General features: G+C 40.9%; 1 protein-coding gene across 1 annotated transcript in view; it reads left to right on the forward strand.

Annotated features, from left to right (window-relative positions):
- Window positions 1–15,140, forward strand: part of GDA (guanine deaminase) — a 78,680-nt gene that overhangs the window by 29,756 nt on the left and 33,784 nt on the right. Inside the window, exons 2-3 of the mRNA XM_030293679.2 lie at window positions 4,142–4,230; window positions 10,888–11,059. Of these exons, the coding sequence (XP_030149539.1) occupies window positions 4,142–4,230; window positions 10,888–11,059 (261 nt within the window). The remainder of the gene's footprint in view (window positions 1–4,141; window positions 4,231–10,887; window positions 11,060–15,140) is intronic.

Consider the following 15,140-nt stretch of genomic DNA (forward strand, 5'->3'; position numbering starts at 1 on the left):
ATTTTCATCTCCGTTCAAAAGATTCAGAAATCTTTGAAACCTCATGTTTTTGATCTGATCTTATTTCCCATTACAGGGCCTAAGGGTGGATTTTATGTAATGGGTTGCAATATATGTTACCTTATTTAGTTGGATGGGCAAGCTATTTCACAATGGCCTGAAGAGCAGTTTACTCTGTTCATAGCAACAAACATCTTGCCCAAATTTACCATCTGGTGTTTGAAGCCTCTATCTTGCAAAGATTTTTTTCACTAGCTAACAGCCATTACTCATCTACTTTTGGCTTTAGTATTGCTGACATTCTTGTTATTGCCCATCCTAAATAGTCACAGTTTCAAATAAGAGAATTGGAATTGTTTGCTTAACAGAAGGGACTCGATTTCCTCATCTGGAAAACAAGGAGGTCAGATGAGAAGGTTCCAGTGAGCTGGCACCATCTATGATTTTATGAAACTTGGTTTTTATTGATTTCTGTATGTGCCAGACAGCCCACCTAATCCGTGGCTTGTGGAGGAAGTGCGTGGGTTATAACAGGCACTCATTAAATGGTGAAAGATTGAAGACGTGGTTGAATGGCCACATACGCCCAGAAAAACTCAGGATGAAAGAGCATTGTCCCATAAAGAGAATCTCAGTGATATTTGATAACTTTGCCACATTCATTTTCCAAAATACTTTTAGATGCTTCTTAAAAATAAATCTCAAGGCTGTACCATGATCTACAAAGCCCCGGCTACCATCTCTACTCTTCTGGTCCTTGTCGTGTATCCCCACTGGTATCCCTGATGTTTCAAAACTTGCCAAGCATCCAATTTAAATTAAATTTGAATAACATATCAGAGCCTTTGTGCTGATTTGTTCCCTCTGCCTGGAATGCTCCTCCCAGAATATCAAGTGTTTTACTCCCTCCCTTCATGTAAATCTGTGCCCAAACATCATTTCTCAGAGACATCCATCACACCCCACTTTTTATCTCATCCATTTACTTTGATTTATTTTTCATCACAGCACTCACTAATCTATGCAATATATCTGATATTCACCTATCAATTTATTTACATGCAGGCGATAATTGTTGAGTGAATACATGAATAAGAACAAGAAAGCAATCTATTAATTAAGTACTTGATTTGTGAATTAAAGCTGTCTCCAACCCAGGTTTCCAATGGTATTTAAATGTCCTATTTATTTATTTATTTTTTTATTTAGAGAGTACAACCAGGGAGAGGCAGAGAGAGAGAGAGAGAGGGACAGAGGATCTGAAGAGGGCTCTGCATTGAGAGCAGTGAGCCTGATGCAGGCTTGAAACTCACAAACCACAAGATCATGACCTGAGCTGAAATCAAGAGTCAGATGCTTAATCAACTGAGCCACCCAGGCGGCCCCTTGTTTTCCATTTTTATGCATATAAGTGCTGAGAAATATTTTCACATGAATCAAGTGGGTGGGATTGGGGGGGGGCTTTGTTATAGCAGTATCTCTCAATTTTTTCAATTCCTTCTGAGTTATTTGATAAAAATTACTATTAATATATCACTGAAAAAGCACTTTTAATGATCTGTTGGTGGATATGCAATTACGTTTTCTGTAAGTTTTACTAAAAGTAAAGACCACGGTGCTAGAGAAATGTCTTAGGGTGTCAGGAGTTGATAGGAGTTGATAGGAACACTTTGGACCTTGAAGATTATGGATATTCCATCAACCATGTCATGTGCTGCGGCCCAGAGAAGGGGAGAGTTGGATTCAGCTAAGGCTAAACTTCTACCTGGTATGTATTGACTAAGACATAAGAAATATGAAATAATAGGTGGTAGAATCTAAGCTAGACAAGGACAGTGTGGAAGAAGAGCACTGATGGACTGGGGAAAAGTAGAAAGGAGAAGATAAAGGGAAATTCAGGTGGAAGACTGGTTGGAGGAGTCGAAATGGCAAACAGGAAAGAGAGGTAATTTTTGTCAGATGTATGACTCAGGAGTTTTGGAGGTGGAACAGTTATGGGTCATGAACATGTCCAAGGTGTGACCACGGTGTGAAGTTCATGAGCTTCATTTGTTCACTTGTTTACGAGCAAATCACTGAAGATGGGTTCGTGGAAATAGGTGGTCATGGTGTCGAAAGGATCCATGATGATTTTTTAAGGAATGAAGGCAGGGCTTGGAGTGGAGAGAAAGAATGTGAGGCAGGCATTGACAAATGTAGACAATGAGAGAAAGGTTGGTAAAGGAGAACAACAAAGAGAGGAAAGGTGGTCTTGAAAGCTGGAAGGGGTGAGTCTTAAAGAAATTTAGTTTACAAGGAGCTGAAGGAAAAATGGTTTAGAGATGGCCATGGTTGGTATGGAAGAAACCAAACTCATTGCCTGACCGGGATGCATGAGAAACACAGAGACAATCGTGTCCTCAGGGTAGAGCCCCAATTATTAGGAGGGAGAAACTTGTGTTTGTGACAGGTATCATGGTTCTGAACCGCGAGCTTCCCTAATGGGTTAGAAAACGTCCTCAGTTTCTTCTAGAGTTACTAGTTCCTTCAGTTTCCCAGAATAAATTTTGATTGTTCATATTTTCAAAAACGATTTCTTTCAGGGGTGCCTGGGTGAGTCAGTCGGTTACGCTTTCAACTCTTCATTTCAGCTCAGGTCATGATCTCACGGGTTCGTGAGATTGAGCCCTGCGTCTGGTTCTCCACTGAAAGCACGGAGCCTTCTTGGGATTCCTTCTCTCCCTCTCTCTCTGCCCCTTCCCCATGCGCTCTCTCTCCCTCTCAAAATAAATAAATGTTAAAAAAAAAAAACACATGTTTATTTGAAATATATATTCAAATGTGTGAATATAGTGCTTTGTATAGTTTTTGTATGTATGTGTATGTATTTATGTCTTTAATGGTGAGTCAGCTCTGAGTTTTATAGATAAATACTGTTTTTGTGTTTTTTAAGTTAATTATGGATCTGTTTTGATCTACTCATGAATTCAAATATGTTTTTTAGACTCATCAAATTACTTTTTCTTATTTGTAGGAATTACATTTTTATTTTCCTCCTCTGATAAAAATCCCAATTTTTAAAAAAGCATATCATCAATGAATAGAGAAATCAACATATATTTTACTTTACTTTCAGTTCCACAAACTATTTTTCCCACACTATATTGCCTTGCTTCTAATTAATTAGATACATTTTATCTACCAGTGTTTTTTCAGTATTATATGTTCCACGAAACATGTATTCTCACAATATTACATTTATAAATGAAATGCAGGATATTTCCTGTATATATATATTCCATTGTTCCTTGTTTTTTCTTGCTTTGCAATCCATTTTTATAGAGAAGACAATAACACTGTATTTAAAAAAAATCAGCAATAGATATAATGTGTCTAGCATTTATTATGTTCTAGAGATGTGCTAATTTCTTTTCCAAAATTATGATATTTACTTTCTACAGTAGCCCTGTGAAGTATGCTCTGATGTTACCCCCAGTTTGCGATGGGGAAACCAGACAAAGAGAGAGGAAGAGGCCCATCCAAACTTCCCCAGCAATTGCCTAGGGCTCCCAAGCCTGCATGAGAGATCACTCTATTAGCATCTCATCCACAGTACTAGAAAAATATAGCAGACCTCCCTTTTTATGGTCGATGTCCAGCACCAGAGCATCAACATAAGTCATGCTAAGATTTGATTACTGGGCAATTATTATGTGCAATCATATTGTGTCAATAACCTTCCGCATGATACACTACTACCCTACTCTAGATGCGGGTTTCCTATAAAAGCCTAACAAAAATTTTTTATTCACCTGCAGTGAGGTACACTTTCTATAAACAATTGTTTCCTTCAATCATTCTGGGGTGGGGGAGAAATAGATATCAATGAATGATTTTTAATACCCTATATCTTCAAATTAGAATTTTGAAGTCTTACTTATGCCTACAGAAAGGCAGAAAAGGAAAAACTTCCTTACTTCCTTGGACAAGTGGAGGCAAAACCCTGTCTTTTTGTCTCTGAACGCTATCCCATTTGGTATGGAACACCTTTAAAAATCAATTCAGCTACAGTTTAGTCTCTTTTTAAAAGATTTAGACATTTAACAACAACAAATGCCAATGGCTTATTAATTTCTGATTCTTTTCTTTCTTTCTTTTAAAGATAGTGTTTTTAGAAGAAGCATCTCAACAGGAAAAGCTGGCCAAAGAGTGGTGCTTCCGGCCGTGCGAAATAAGAGAACTGAGCAACCAGTAAGTCATAGCCAACTTCTTCCCTTTGCTGTCAACTAGTGATGTCAACTAGTCTCAGACAATTAGACACCTGCCTGAAGACAGAGAGGCTTTGTTTTTTTTTCCCTCTGGGGTGAGTTGAGAGGGGACTAGAGAACAGGGAGCTGTAGGGTGGAAACTTTGAGAACAGGAGTCTGCCATCATTCATTCATTCCTTTAGCAACCCTTTGGTGAGCTAACTGTGTGCAAGAACTAGGATCTGGAGCAGAAAATGGTCTATAAAGTCTTTGCCCTTGCGGGGTTTACAGCCCACGGGGATCTCAGAGATGAAGTGGGTACACAGACACAGAAGCACACCAGCGATAGGTTGTGATACCTTTTGTGAAGGAAATAAAGAGGAAGCGAGATAAACCACCAGGAGGAAGGGGATGGAGGTTTGGGGATCAGTTACTGACAGCACGGTTAGGGAAGACCTAATTCCAGCCACTTCTGTGTTATTGCCTATTTCCTCTTTCTAGATTTTCTTGAGAATATATGTTGAGGAATGTTGAGGACATTAAGATTCCTGCCTGTGTGCCTTTGGGATATGGGGTCAGAAACTGTGGGAGTGCACAAGAGGGAGAGAGGGAAGTCGGGTGGCCATAAGCAAGTGGTTCAGCAGTGGGAGGGTGGGGGGAAGGGCAAATACTTCTGTGGCCTTTTATATTCTTGTGTCCCTCTTTATGAGGCTGCTTTTGGAGGTAAATCCATCAAACAAATGTAGATTCTGGTGGACCTGTAAGCACCACACACAGAGAAGTGGTAAGGTAAGACAAAATGTAAACTTTGGTGGAAGACTGAAGTCTTTGAAGAAAAAGAATATTTATTTATTTATTTATTTGTTTATTTATTTATTTATTTTTAAATGTTTATTTTTGAGAGAGAGCATGAGGAAGGGCATGAGAAGGGGAAGGGCAGAGAGAGAGAGGGGAGCAGAGGATCCAAAGCAGGCTATTTGCTGACAGCAGTGAGCCTGATGTGGGCTTGAACTCACAAACTGTGCCATCATGACCTGAGCCAAAGTCTGGCACTCAACTGATTGAGCCACCCAGGCACCCCAGAAAAATAATATTTAAAATGCAAGGTAATCCTATTTTTAAAGTGTTTATTTATTTTGAGAGAGAGAGAGAGCGAGCTAGCAGGGGAGGGGCAGAGGGAGAGGGAGAGCGAGAATCCTAAGCAGGCTCCTTGCTGTCAGCGCAGAGCCCAAGGCAGGGCTTAATTCCACCAACTGTGAAATCACCATCTGAGCTGAAACCAAGAGTCAGATGCTTAACTGACTGAACCACCCAGGTGCTCCAAAATACAAAGTAATTCTTATATCAAACACACGAGATACGTGCAGTTGAATTTCTTTAAGTAGCAATTTAAATGCCACAGAAGATGATGTCTCTGACAGCGTGTTTATCAGACTTCCTGTGCCTACAGGTTTACCTCAGCACGATGTGGATTTTTTAAATGCAAATACTAACTGGAACACTCTGAGTGGTGCTTTCATAGAAGTGGATCAGATTGTGGCTATGGGACCATAGAGACATTGGCAGGGCCAGGATTAGGGTGAGGCAAGTGAGGTGTTCACCTTGGGCAAGGAATTTAAGGGTGGTGGGGAGGGCAAAAAAAAAGTCAGTAATCAAGATAAGTAATAGTTTGGTGCAGTATTTTGAAAAATCAAAATTAATGCAAAGAATCCATGATGAACAAAATACCAAAATTTTAAATGAAGACAGAATGTTGTTGATAGTTTTATATGCCTGTGTTGTTGTGCAAGAAACAGTCATTTTCAAATGGCCTGGGCTCCCCAGGCCCATGGGACCATCACACCCCCTGCAGGGGAGGTTAATGAAGGTTGACAATGATGTACAAACAGATTGGGCAACTCAGACCCTTCTAGACAGTCATGTGTTTTGACTGTTGAGCTTTTATTAACGTTTTCCACTTGGTTAGAACATGGGTGGATGTTCTGGCAAGTGTATATCGGGGAAAACTTTGTTTTTTGTCCTCAGAGTCTAATACAGGCTGGCCAGCACCACAGGTTTGGAAGATGAAGTCGATTGGTTTTTATCGGGGGAGGGGGGAGACGCCGAGCTTTTCTAAGGGAATTAAGATAGTAAGTAAAATTGGAAAGAGGAAAGCTGAAAAGCAGAAGGAAGGAGAGCTCTTTCACCTTTTTCTGTTTCCACTTGAAAGCCTCGTCTCTGCTGTGTCTGCAGCTTGACTTTCATTAGTTATGATTTAGCTGCAAGTGAGGTCTTCGGTGGAGAACCGAGTTCTAATCCCGACCAGGCCACCACTAACAAGATGCATGTCTGAAAACAAGCGTGTTGTGCCCAAGTTTCCTTTTGCTCTCTCTATAAAATGATTAGTTGGGCTCAGTGACCTCTGATCTCATGAGCAGCTCTCACAGTCCACACTCACACATGCATCAATACCTGTGATACATACACGATACATATATAAGCAATATGTGAATATTGCGAACGTCAATATTTCTACTAATAAGCATTAGTAGAAAGTGCTTCCTGTTTCCCCAAAAGAATCGTTAGCTCTTCTGGATGAAAGTCACATGTAGGATGCAGTAAATCCCTGCTCTTCTGTCGCCTCTGAATTTGTTGTACCCTAAATTATCTCTTTTGCTTCTCTCGTCTCTGCTTTCTTAAAAACGTGCTCAACAAAACGTGACTTTCCCTCTCCTCCTACACTACCGTTCTTTCACTACCAAATATTTTTAAAGAGAGCTCTCCCTCCGCCCAGTACTTTCTCTAACATTCGTCTTCCAATGTTCCTGTGTGTCTTTTCAGCACCTAGGACAGTAACTAAACCATTCTAGATATAACGAGGGACTGAAGCCATGTGAAGTTGGGTGTCTCCCCCAACCACTGCATCGAAATGAGAGCACTCAGTCTTTCCTGAAACCACTTGCCCTTGCAGTTTTAACACCATTCCCTGTCCTGAACTCCTTTCCTTTCATTGGTGCCCTTCATACCTCTTTCCTGGGTCTCCCTCTGTCCTCCTGACAAATCTGCCCAGAGGGAGCATGGCCTTCTCTTCCTCATTCTTACTCCTTAAGTGGATGCTGCTGCTCAAGATTCAGTTTTGTTCTTTTTCCACAGAAGTCTCTGGCACCACCAGCTTCTAGGGTTAGCAGCTCAGGGCAGACTCTCCAATCTGAATCCCATCTGTACATCTTCTGTGACCTCTTAACCCACGTTTCTGATGCTTTGGAGGTTACACTTGGACCCTAGGCTTCGTAACATCGCCCCTCCCTCAATGTGGAGATTCCTCCTACATTCTCTGCCCTTTGTATCATATGTTCAGCATCACATGCTCAAAAACTCTCTCTTGAACTCATTCCTCTCCTTTGCTTCCCAGACCTGATAAAATGTCAAGGTTTTTCTTTTGTATTCATCTTTTCCTTTTGTTCCTATCACCATAATCTTTATTTAGAAATGTGACGGTTGGGAGATGGAAGGAATCTCCCAACACATGCCTGGCACCACCCGATTTCTGTCCTAAACCTGTGGTTCAATATGTCACAGTTCTGCAAAAGAGAAGGAAAAAAAAATGTAACAAATACCATCTCAATCCCCTCTCTCTTGGGTACAGAATAACCAATACAAAATGTTTTTAAGTTTATTTATTCTCAGAGAAAGAGAGTACGTGGGGTAGAGTCAGAGAGAGAGGGGAGAGAGAGAATCCCAAGAAGGCTCTGCACTGTTAGTGCAGAGCCTGATGTGGGGCTCTAACTCACGAACTGTGAGATCATGACCTGAGCTGACGTCAAGAGTCAGATGCTTAACCAACTGAGCCACCCAGGCACCCCAGAATAACCAATACCAATTAATTCACTTAATTGACTCTTCAAGACTCTTTTTAAAGACACTTTTTTTTGACTGTTGTTGTTTTTGAAACATTTTTTATGTAGTAAAGTGCATAGATCTTAGGGATGTTAATTGATAAATTTTGATAAGCATATCTACATATGTAACCAACACACCAAGAAAGATATAAAATATTCCTATCAGCCTAGAAAGTTCCTTTGTGTCCTTTCCAGTCACTCTCCACCCCCTCATCCACTGTTTAATTTTTTTTCTATCACATAGATCACTTCTGCTTGTTTTTGAATGTCGTATGGATGGAATAAACCAAGAAGTCTTGTGTCTGGATTCTTCCATCCATCATAATGTATTGAGATGCATCCATATTATTGTTTATATCAGTAGTTCTTTCTTTTTCATTGCCAAATAGTATTCCATTGTGTCAATATACAGCAGTTTGTTTCTTTGTTTTCCTGTGATATTTGGATTGTTTCCAATTTGAGGCTAGTACACATAATGCTGCTATAAATATTTTTGTACCCTGTTTTTGTTTTTGTAAGCATATGTTTTATTTCACTTGGGTAAATCACTAGGAGTGAAATTGTTCACTAAGATCTTTTATATTATGACCAGATTTACTTCTTTTTTTCTCTCTAGCTCTCTCACAACCCCCCCCCCCCCCCCACACACACACACACCACACACAGAGATATCCTCACTCACCCCTAATCTGCTCAACCAGGTTATAATCTTTTTGGAGACAAGATGTCTTATTTCTTTTTGGACTTTCCAGAAGGCTTAGGAGAGTTTTTTTTTTTAACGTATCACATACTTGGGAAATATTATTTGATTGAACGATTCAACTACATAAAGAAATCATACCACCATTTCACTGTGTGGTAGTGGAGACAGTAAAGGTCCCAAGGACTGGGTTATCCTGAGAGGTCAGTGACTCAGGCCTGAGAGGAATCCCTAGTTCATCCTCCCTCTCTTCATGCCCCACATTGTAGACTCGCTTCCTGCTGCCTTCTTGCCATGCTAGCTGGTCACTGCTCTCCATTGCCAGAGTGCATTAAGAGTTCAGTCATGTGGAGGGTGACCAAGAGTAGTGAGTCTGCAGACCAAACTTCCTAGACTAGTTGAATGATTGCTTTTTTTCCAAGCTACTCATGTTTCCCGAGCTTCAGTTTTCTCTTGTGTAAATGAAGATAACAACACTACTTCGTAAGTTTGTTGTGAGCATTACATCATCATAACAACTACTGCTTTTTTTCTTTTTGAATGCTTTTTATTATCTAGGCGCCGTTTTAGCACATGCTAACAATCTTCACGTCAACCCTATGGTGCTACTGCTGTCTCCCTTTTACATAAGGGGAAACTGAGTCACAAAACACCTCGATTATCCCACTGCTGATTTATGGCAGGGTCTGCATTCAAAATCAAGCAGGCTGAGTCAAGAATGTATATATTGAATCCCTATAATCAGCCGCCTCCCACAAGTAGGATGATGCGGTGCCCAGTGCCCAGTACATGCACCTTGTCAAGAAAATTCCCTGCTGCTACCACTGTCAGCAGTAGCACTACCCATTCCTAGTTCCCACTGCTCTAAAAATGAGGCGTTTAAAAATGTTCATTTAGTTTTGAAAGAGACAGAGACACAGAGCGCGAGCAGGGAAGGGGCAGAGAGAGAGGGAGACCCAGAATCGGAAGCACGCTCGAGGCTCCGAGCTGTCAGCACAGAACCTGATGTGGGGCTTGAACCCACGAACTGCAAGATCATGACCTGCGCTGAAGTCACATGCTTAACCCACTGAGCCACCCAGGCGCCCCTGAAACTAAAGCATTTTATAGGCGGCCCTGGTTTTGTCTTCCACCTAGGTGGTATACATTTGAATTGGTAGAATAAGGAATTCTTTGTTATGTCAAGTTTTGAGCTCGAGTTCTTTATGCACATTAAAATGTAATTAGTATTTTCTCAGGGTGGTGGCACATACTGTCTTCTAACAAATATCTGTTGGGATATGTTTAGACACTTAATAGACACCAGTGAACTGGATTCGTTCTTTAGAAAAGCCATTAGTTTTGGTTTGTCTCGATTTTGTGGGGAATGCCTCTGAAAACTCTTTAAAAAAACATCTTTCCAGAAGTTTCTGTTGTAAGAATCAGTAGACATGTGAAAATCAGTTGGAGGGCCAAGGTAACAGCAAGAGAGATCAGCAGCACCTGGGGAAGGGTTGATAGTCTCGTCTCCTAAGATTGCCTGCCCCTAACCAGCCTCAGTGTGCATTGCTGCTTCTATTTCAGAACTCAGCCCCTACATCACATGGGAAAAGACTAGGTTTCTTTCAGTCAGCCAAGGTCAGGTGACCACTGGGTCTAAAATTGTGGCCACTGTGTGTGTGTCATCATCAGTCATCCTTAGTGACTTGGGAGTAATTCCTCAGCAGGGCTCTAGATGTTTTCAAGACCTTCTTTCTCATCTTTGCTCGCCATCGATACCCTTCCAGTCGTGAGAACAAAGTCGTGAGGTGTCTTGGTCCACGACTGCTTTGCTTCTACTCCGTGCTGTGCTTTTTCCCCTTTGTCATCTTTGGTTAACCTCACACCAGCCGTTTTAACAGAGGAGCCGTGTCTCTCCCAGCAGAGCCTTACTGTTGTTTCTTGATCTCTAGATAACAGGGGAATTTACAGCCCTCTGGTTGCATCAGCTCTAAACCTGTGTGGGGTGAAAATTAAATCATTGTTGACAGAAGATGTGATTTAAAGATATGGAAAATGACTGAAGATGGTGTTAAAGTTCTTTTCCTCTCGTATTAATTTCCAGTGAGTTTTTCATGCCTGGGCTGGTTGATACGCACATCCATGCCGCTCAGTATTCTTTTGCTGGGAGTAATGTAGACCTGCCACTTTTGGACTGGCTGACCAAGTACACGTTTCCTGTAGAACACAAATTCCAGAACCTCGATTTTGCGGAAGAAATATATACCAGAGTTGTCGTAAGTATCTTGCTTGTGAGTAGTGGTGTGTTATGACTGAATCACCTGTAGAAGGGTCCATTTTGGGGGGCAAATTTTTTTTAATGTGTATTCATTTTTGAAAGAGAGAGAGAGAGAGAGAATGCAAGTGGTGGAGGGGCAGAGAGGGAGACACAGATTTCAAAGTGGGCTCCAGGCTCCGAGCTGTCAGCACAGAGTCCAACGCAGGGCTTGAATTCACGAACCGTGAGATCATGACCTGAGCCGAAGTCGGATGCTCAACCGGCTGAGCCATCCAGGTGCCCCATCTTGGGGGCAAATTTTAATTATAAAATTAGCAGTTAAGGCTAGCATGGACTGTTGAGACTTTTTAAGGTTTTTTTACAGCCCAAGGAGTTTGTGACCACCTCATCTACACAAGCTAACCCCTAGCAGAGAGACAACTTGAACTCCAAATTCCCAAATCCCTGATTGGGTGGCCTCTCTTTACTCTGTTACTTCTTGTGTTTTTGCATTACTAAATTTGAGTTTAATGCATATGTGTGTTCCCTTACTCCTGCCAATCCACAGTGTGTTCTGGGGACCATATGGAATAGCTGTGTAACCTTTGGAAAGTTCCGTGACTCATTTTCCCCATCTGTAAAATAGAGATAGTGATAGTAACTATTTCATAGGATTGTTATGGTAAGTTAGTGTTCATGAGGTTCTTAGGATAGTGCCTGACACATGGTAAACACTCTATATGTTTGCTTTAAATACCCAAGGAAGTTTAAAATTAAAATTTCAAGTTACAGTTAGAAGAATATCACATTATTTTAGTAGCTTCCAAATTGGGAGAAATTGGGTGCCCCCCCCATAGCAGGGCATGTGGGAACGTGATGAGCATTAACACCACTAGAGGGAACTATGGAGCTAGTTCAGTCATTGAGCAGCGCCTGTGGTGTATACCCGCCATATATTGGAGGCTCTGAAAATGTCCTTCCTTCCACTCTTTCAAAGAAGTCAGTTCCCTTCTTCTTATTCCAGCCCTATGCCAAATTCACTCAGCAGCCAGAAACAGCTTCTGCAGTTGAGAATACCTTCTCCAGATCCCATCTTATCTGACCACTACCTCTTATCATTCAACACACTTAGCCTGAACATTCCTGCATTTTTGTTGGACCCGTCGATGGTTTTTCCTCTAAAGTGACGACTATGTGATGGCGACAATATTATAAGCATTATGCAGTTACCCAGCCATTTTGCCATTTTCCTTGGTCTTGCATCATTCAAGCCTTGAGGAGTAAAAGCAAGTGCTATCCTTTATACACTTGACTTGCTTAATTATAAATTCAGTGTAATTGTGGGTCTTATATATTCAGCTAGCATCCACATGACACCAGAAAAACTGAGAAGGACTAACACTGTGCATGAAGTTGCCATTGCATTGTGTTAATGAATCATGTTAACCACACCAAACCTTTTTATCCTCAAATTTTATTTATACTTCCCATTGTTCTAGAAAGGGTTTGAGATATCTTAAAATAACATAATGTACAATGGAAGCAAATGAGTCACAAGAGCATGGCAAAGGAAAAAGAGAGAGAAAGAAAAAAAAAATAAAACCGAGAGTTAAATGTATGCCATGGCCAGGGGGTGGGGGAGGGGGATCCACGCATTCTTTAGAATTTATCACAATGAATTTAACTTAAAGCTGAATGAGTTAGCTCAGTTAGTTCAATGACTTGACTTGAAGCTGAATACTCTAAGTTTCTAACAGCTGATCCAGAGAGGGAAATCAGTTATGTAATTTACACAGTGTATAGGATAAAAAATAAAACATTTCTTAAGGTAAAGCGTGTCTATTCCTTATACTGATTTCCTTAAAAATTAATTCCAATAATCTTTAATATAAATACATGCTATGTTGTCAAAATATATATTATTAAGGTGCTATAGTATAAAAAAAAGACACATCTGTGTTTTATGTTTTAGACAGAGTATCTAGAACCATATATCCTTCAGACAGTATTCTATAAATATTATTTCTTATATCAGAGAGTTAAGTATTTGATGTCAGTGACTTCAAAATAGATTTTATTCTTGACAAATATTTGCATTGCATATGTCCTATGTTTCTGATTAGGAGCAAGCAGGCCCACACACTTTAACAGTTGGATGAGCTGATGGTATGATTGAAATCTGTTTAAGTTGAGATGTGTTAAGTAGAACCTGTCCCTAGGCTGAAGACTGCCCATGGCAGTGCAAAGGGATGCTAAGGCAGTACTTACGAATAGAGGGAAGCCATTTTTGTTTGTTTGTGTTATTTTCTCCCTCAGAAAACCTAGATCTATACATCAACGAATGGGCAATCCAGACCCCAGAGTTTTGCACCATAGATGACAATGGTGCAAATTTCATTTCATTTCATCTGCAAATAATTAAAAAACATTTTTTTAACGTTTATTTTATTTTTGAGAGAGAGAGACAGAGCCCAAGCGGTGGAGGGGCAGAAAGAGGGAGACACAGAATCTGAAGCAGGCTCAGCACAGAGCCCAACGCAGAGCTCGCTCGAACTCACAAACCATGAGATCGTGACCTGAGCTGAAATTGGCGCTCACCCAGGCGCTCCAATCCGCAAATGATTTAAAGTATATATTAGCAAGCCTCTCCTGAGATTATACGGAAAAAAAATCCCAGTAAAGCAAGCCTAGATTTTCTACCTTTAACCACTGCAACCTGGGTGAAAGATTACAGTTTTGAATTGGACTGGAATGAACTAAAAAGACTAGAAAGAGTTCAGTAATCTATATATTATACAGTCAAGGGATTGGAGGTGAGAGCCTTGGTAAATGGACGACGATAAACTAGTTGCAAATATTGTGGATAATAGAAAGAATATGCTTACTCTTTGGGTTTGTCCAAGATTCAGCTAATGAATCCAAACAATTCCAAAGTGGTATCAAATCATTAAAGTACAAGGTGGAAAGAACGGGTCATTCTTCCCCCCTATTTCAGCACACTGGAAATGCAAATCATCTAATCTGTTAAGAGGCCATTGCTACAAGCCTTGAAGTTGGTAGTCATCCTAAGTTTGGAGTCTGTTTTGAGCTCAAAAATCTTAGCCTCAAGAACTGAAGGCTGAGGAAAGACTGAAAACACAGGCCACAGTCTGATGTTATTCTTGATAGAGTCTTGTAAATGGGAAAAATACAAACTCGTCACTAATGGAAGAGCCCCCTTGAAAGCTTATGAGGAACCAGGGCGGAATGGAGTCTGGGATGCCCAAATCTAGAACAAATGAAGATGGAAAGCAGCTGTATTTTAGAGGGCCTCTTCAGTAAGCCGAATTCTTATTTCTTTCAATTACATAAGCCACGCCCATGTGGCTCCTTTGTTCAATGGGCTGGACTCCGTGGGAACCGGCAGGAGAAGTAGCGTGGGCGGTCTTTGCACCGTCCTCTTCCCTCCTGCCTTTTCTTATTTTCCTTTGCGGACTCTCCCTGTCCTGTTCCTTAACTATAATTCGGGCAGATTCTTGAACATTCCGGTTTGATCCAGTCCAATTTGAAACTGCAGTTTCTCACCCAGTGAAAGCTTCCCCCCCATCCCCCCCACCCCCACCCCCACCCCCACCCCCGAGTCAGAGGAAGGACTTGTCGGCGCCTGTGCGGTGCTTCCATCGTCCTTCTTGCTAATGAGCCAACAATTTTGATTTCATCTTCACGCCAAATTTTTAGAAAAGGGTGAGAAATTTTGAGAATTTAGAAAATGTTAGATTACACTTCTGTTTTCGTTTTGAGTTTCATTTTATTCTGGTTAGGGTGTGCAACTCATGTGATTATTTTTCTCAGGAATTAGTTCACTTTATTTTATGACCCAACAAAAGGTCAATTTTTTTTATGATTATTCTGCCCATTTTTTATTTTATTTTATTTTTTAAAGTTTATTTATTCTGAGAGAGAGAGAGAGAGAGGGAGAGGGAGAGAGAGAAAGAGAGAGAGAGTGAAGGAGGGGCAGAGAGAGAGAGAAAGAGAATCCCAAGCAGGCTCCATACTGTCAGCAAGGAGCCTGACACAGGGCCTGAACTCACAAACTGTGAGGTCATGACCCAAGTCAAAGA

This window comes from Lynx canadensis, chromosome D4 (genome assembly GCF_007474595.2).
Source record: "Lynx canadensis isolate LIC74 chromosome D4, mLynCan4.pri.v2, whole genome shotgun sequence".
Classification (NCBI taxonomy): domain Eukaryota; kingdom Metazoa; phylum Chordata; class Mammalia; order Carnivora; family Felidae; genus Lynx; species Lynx canadensis.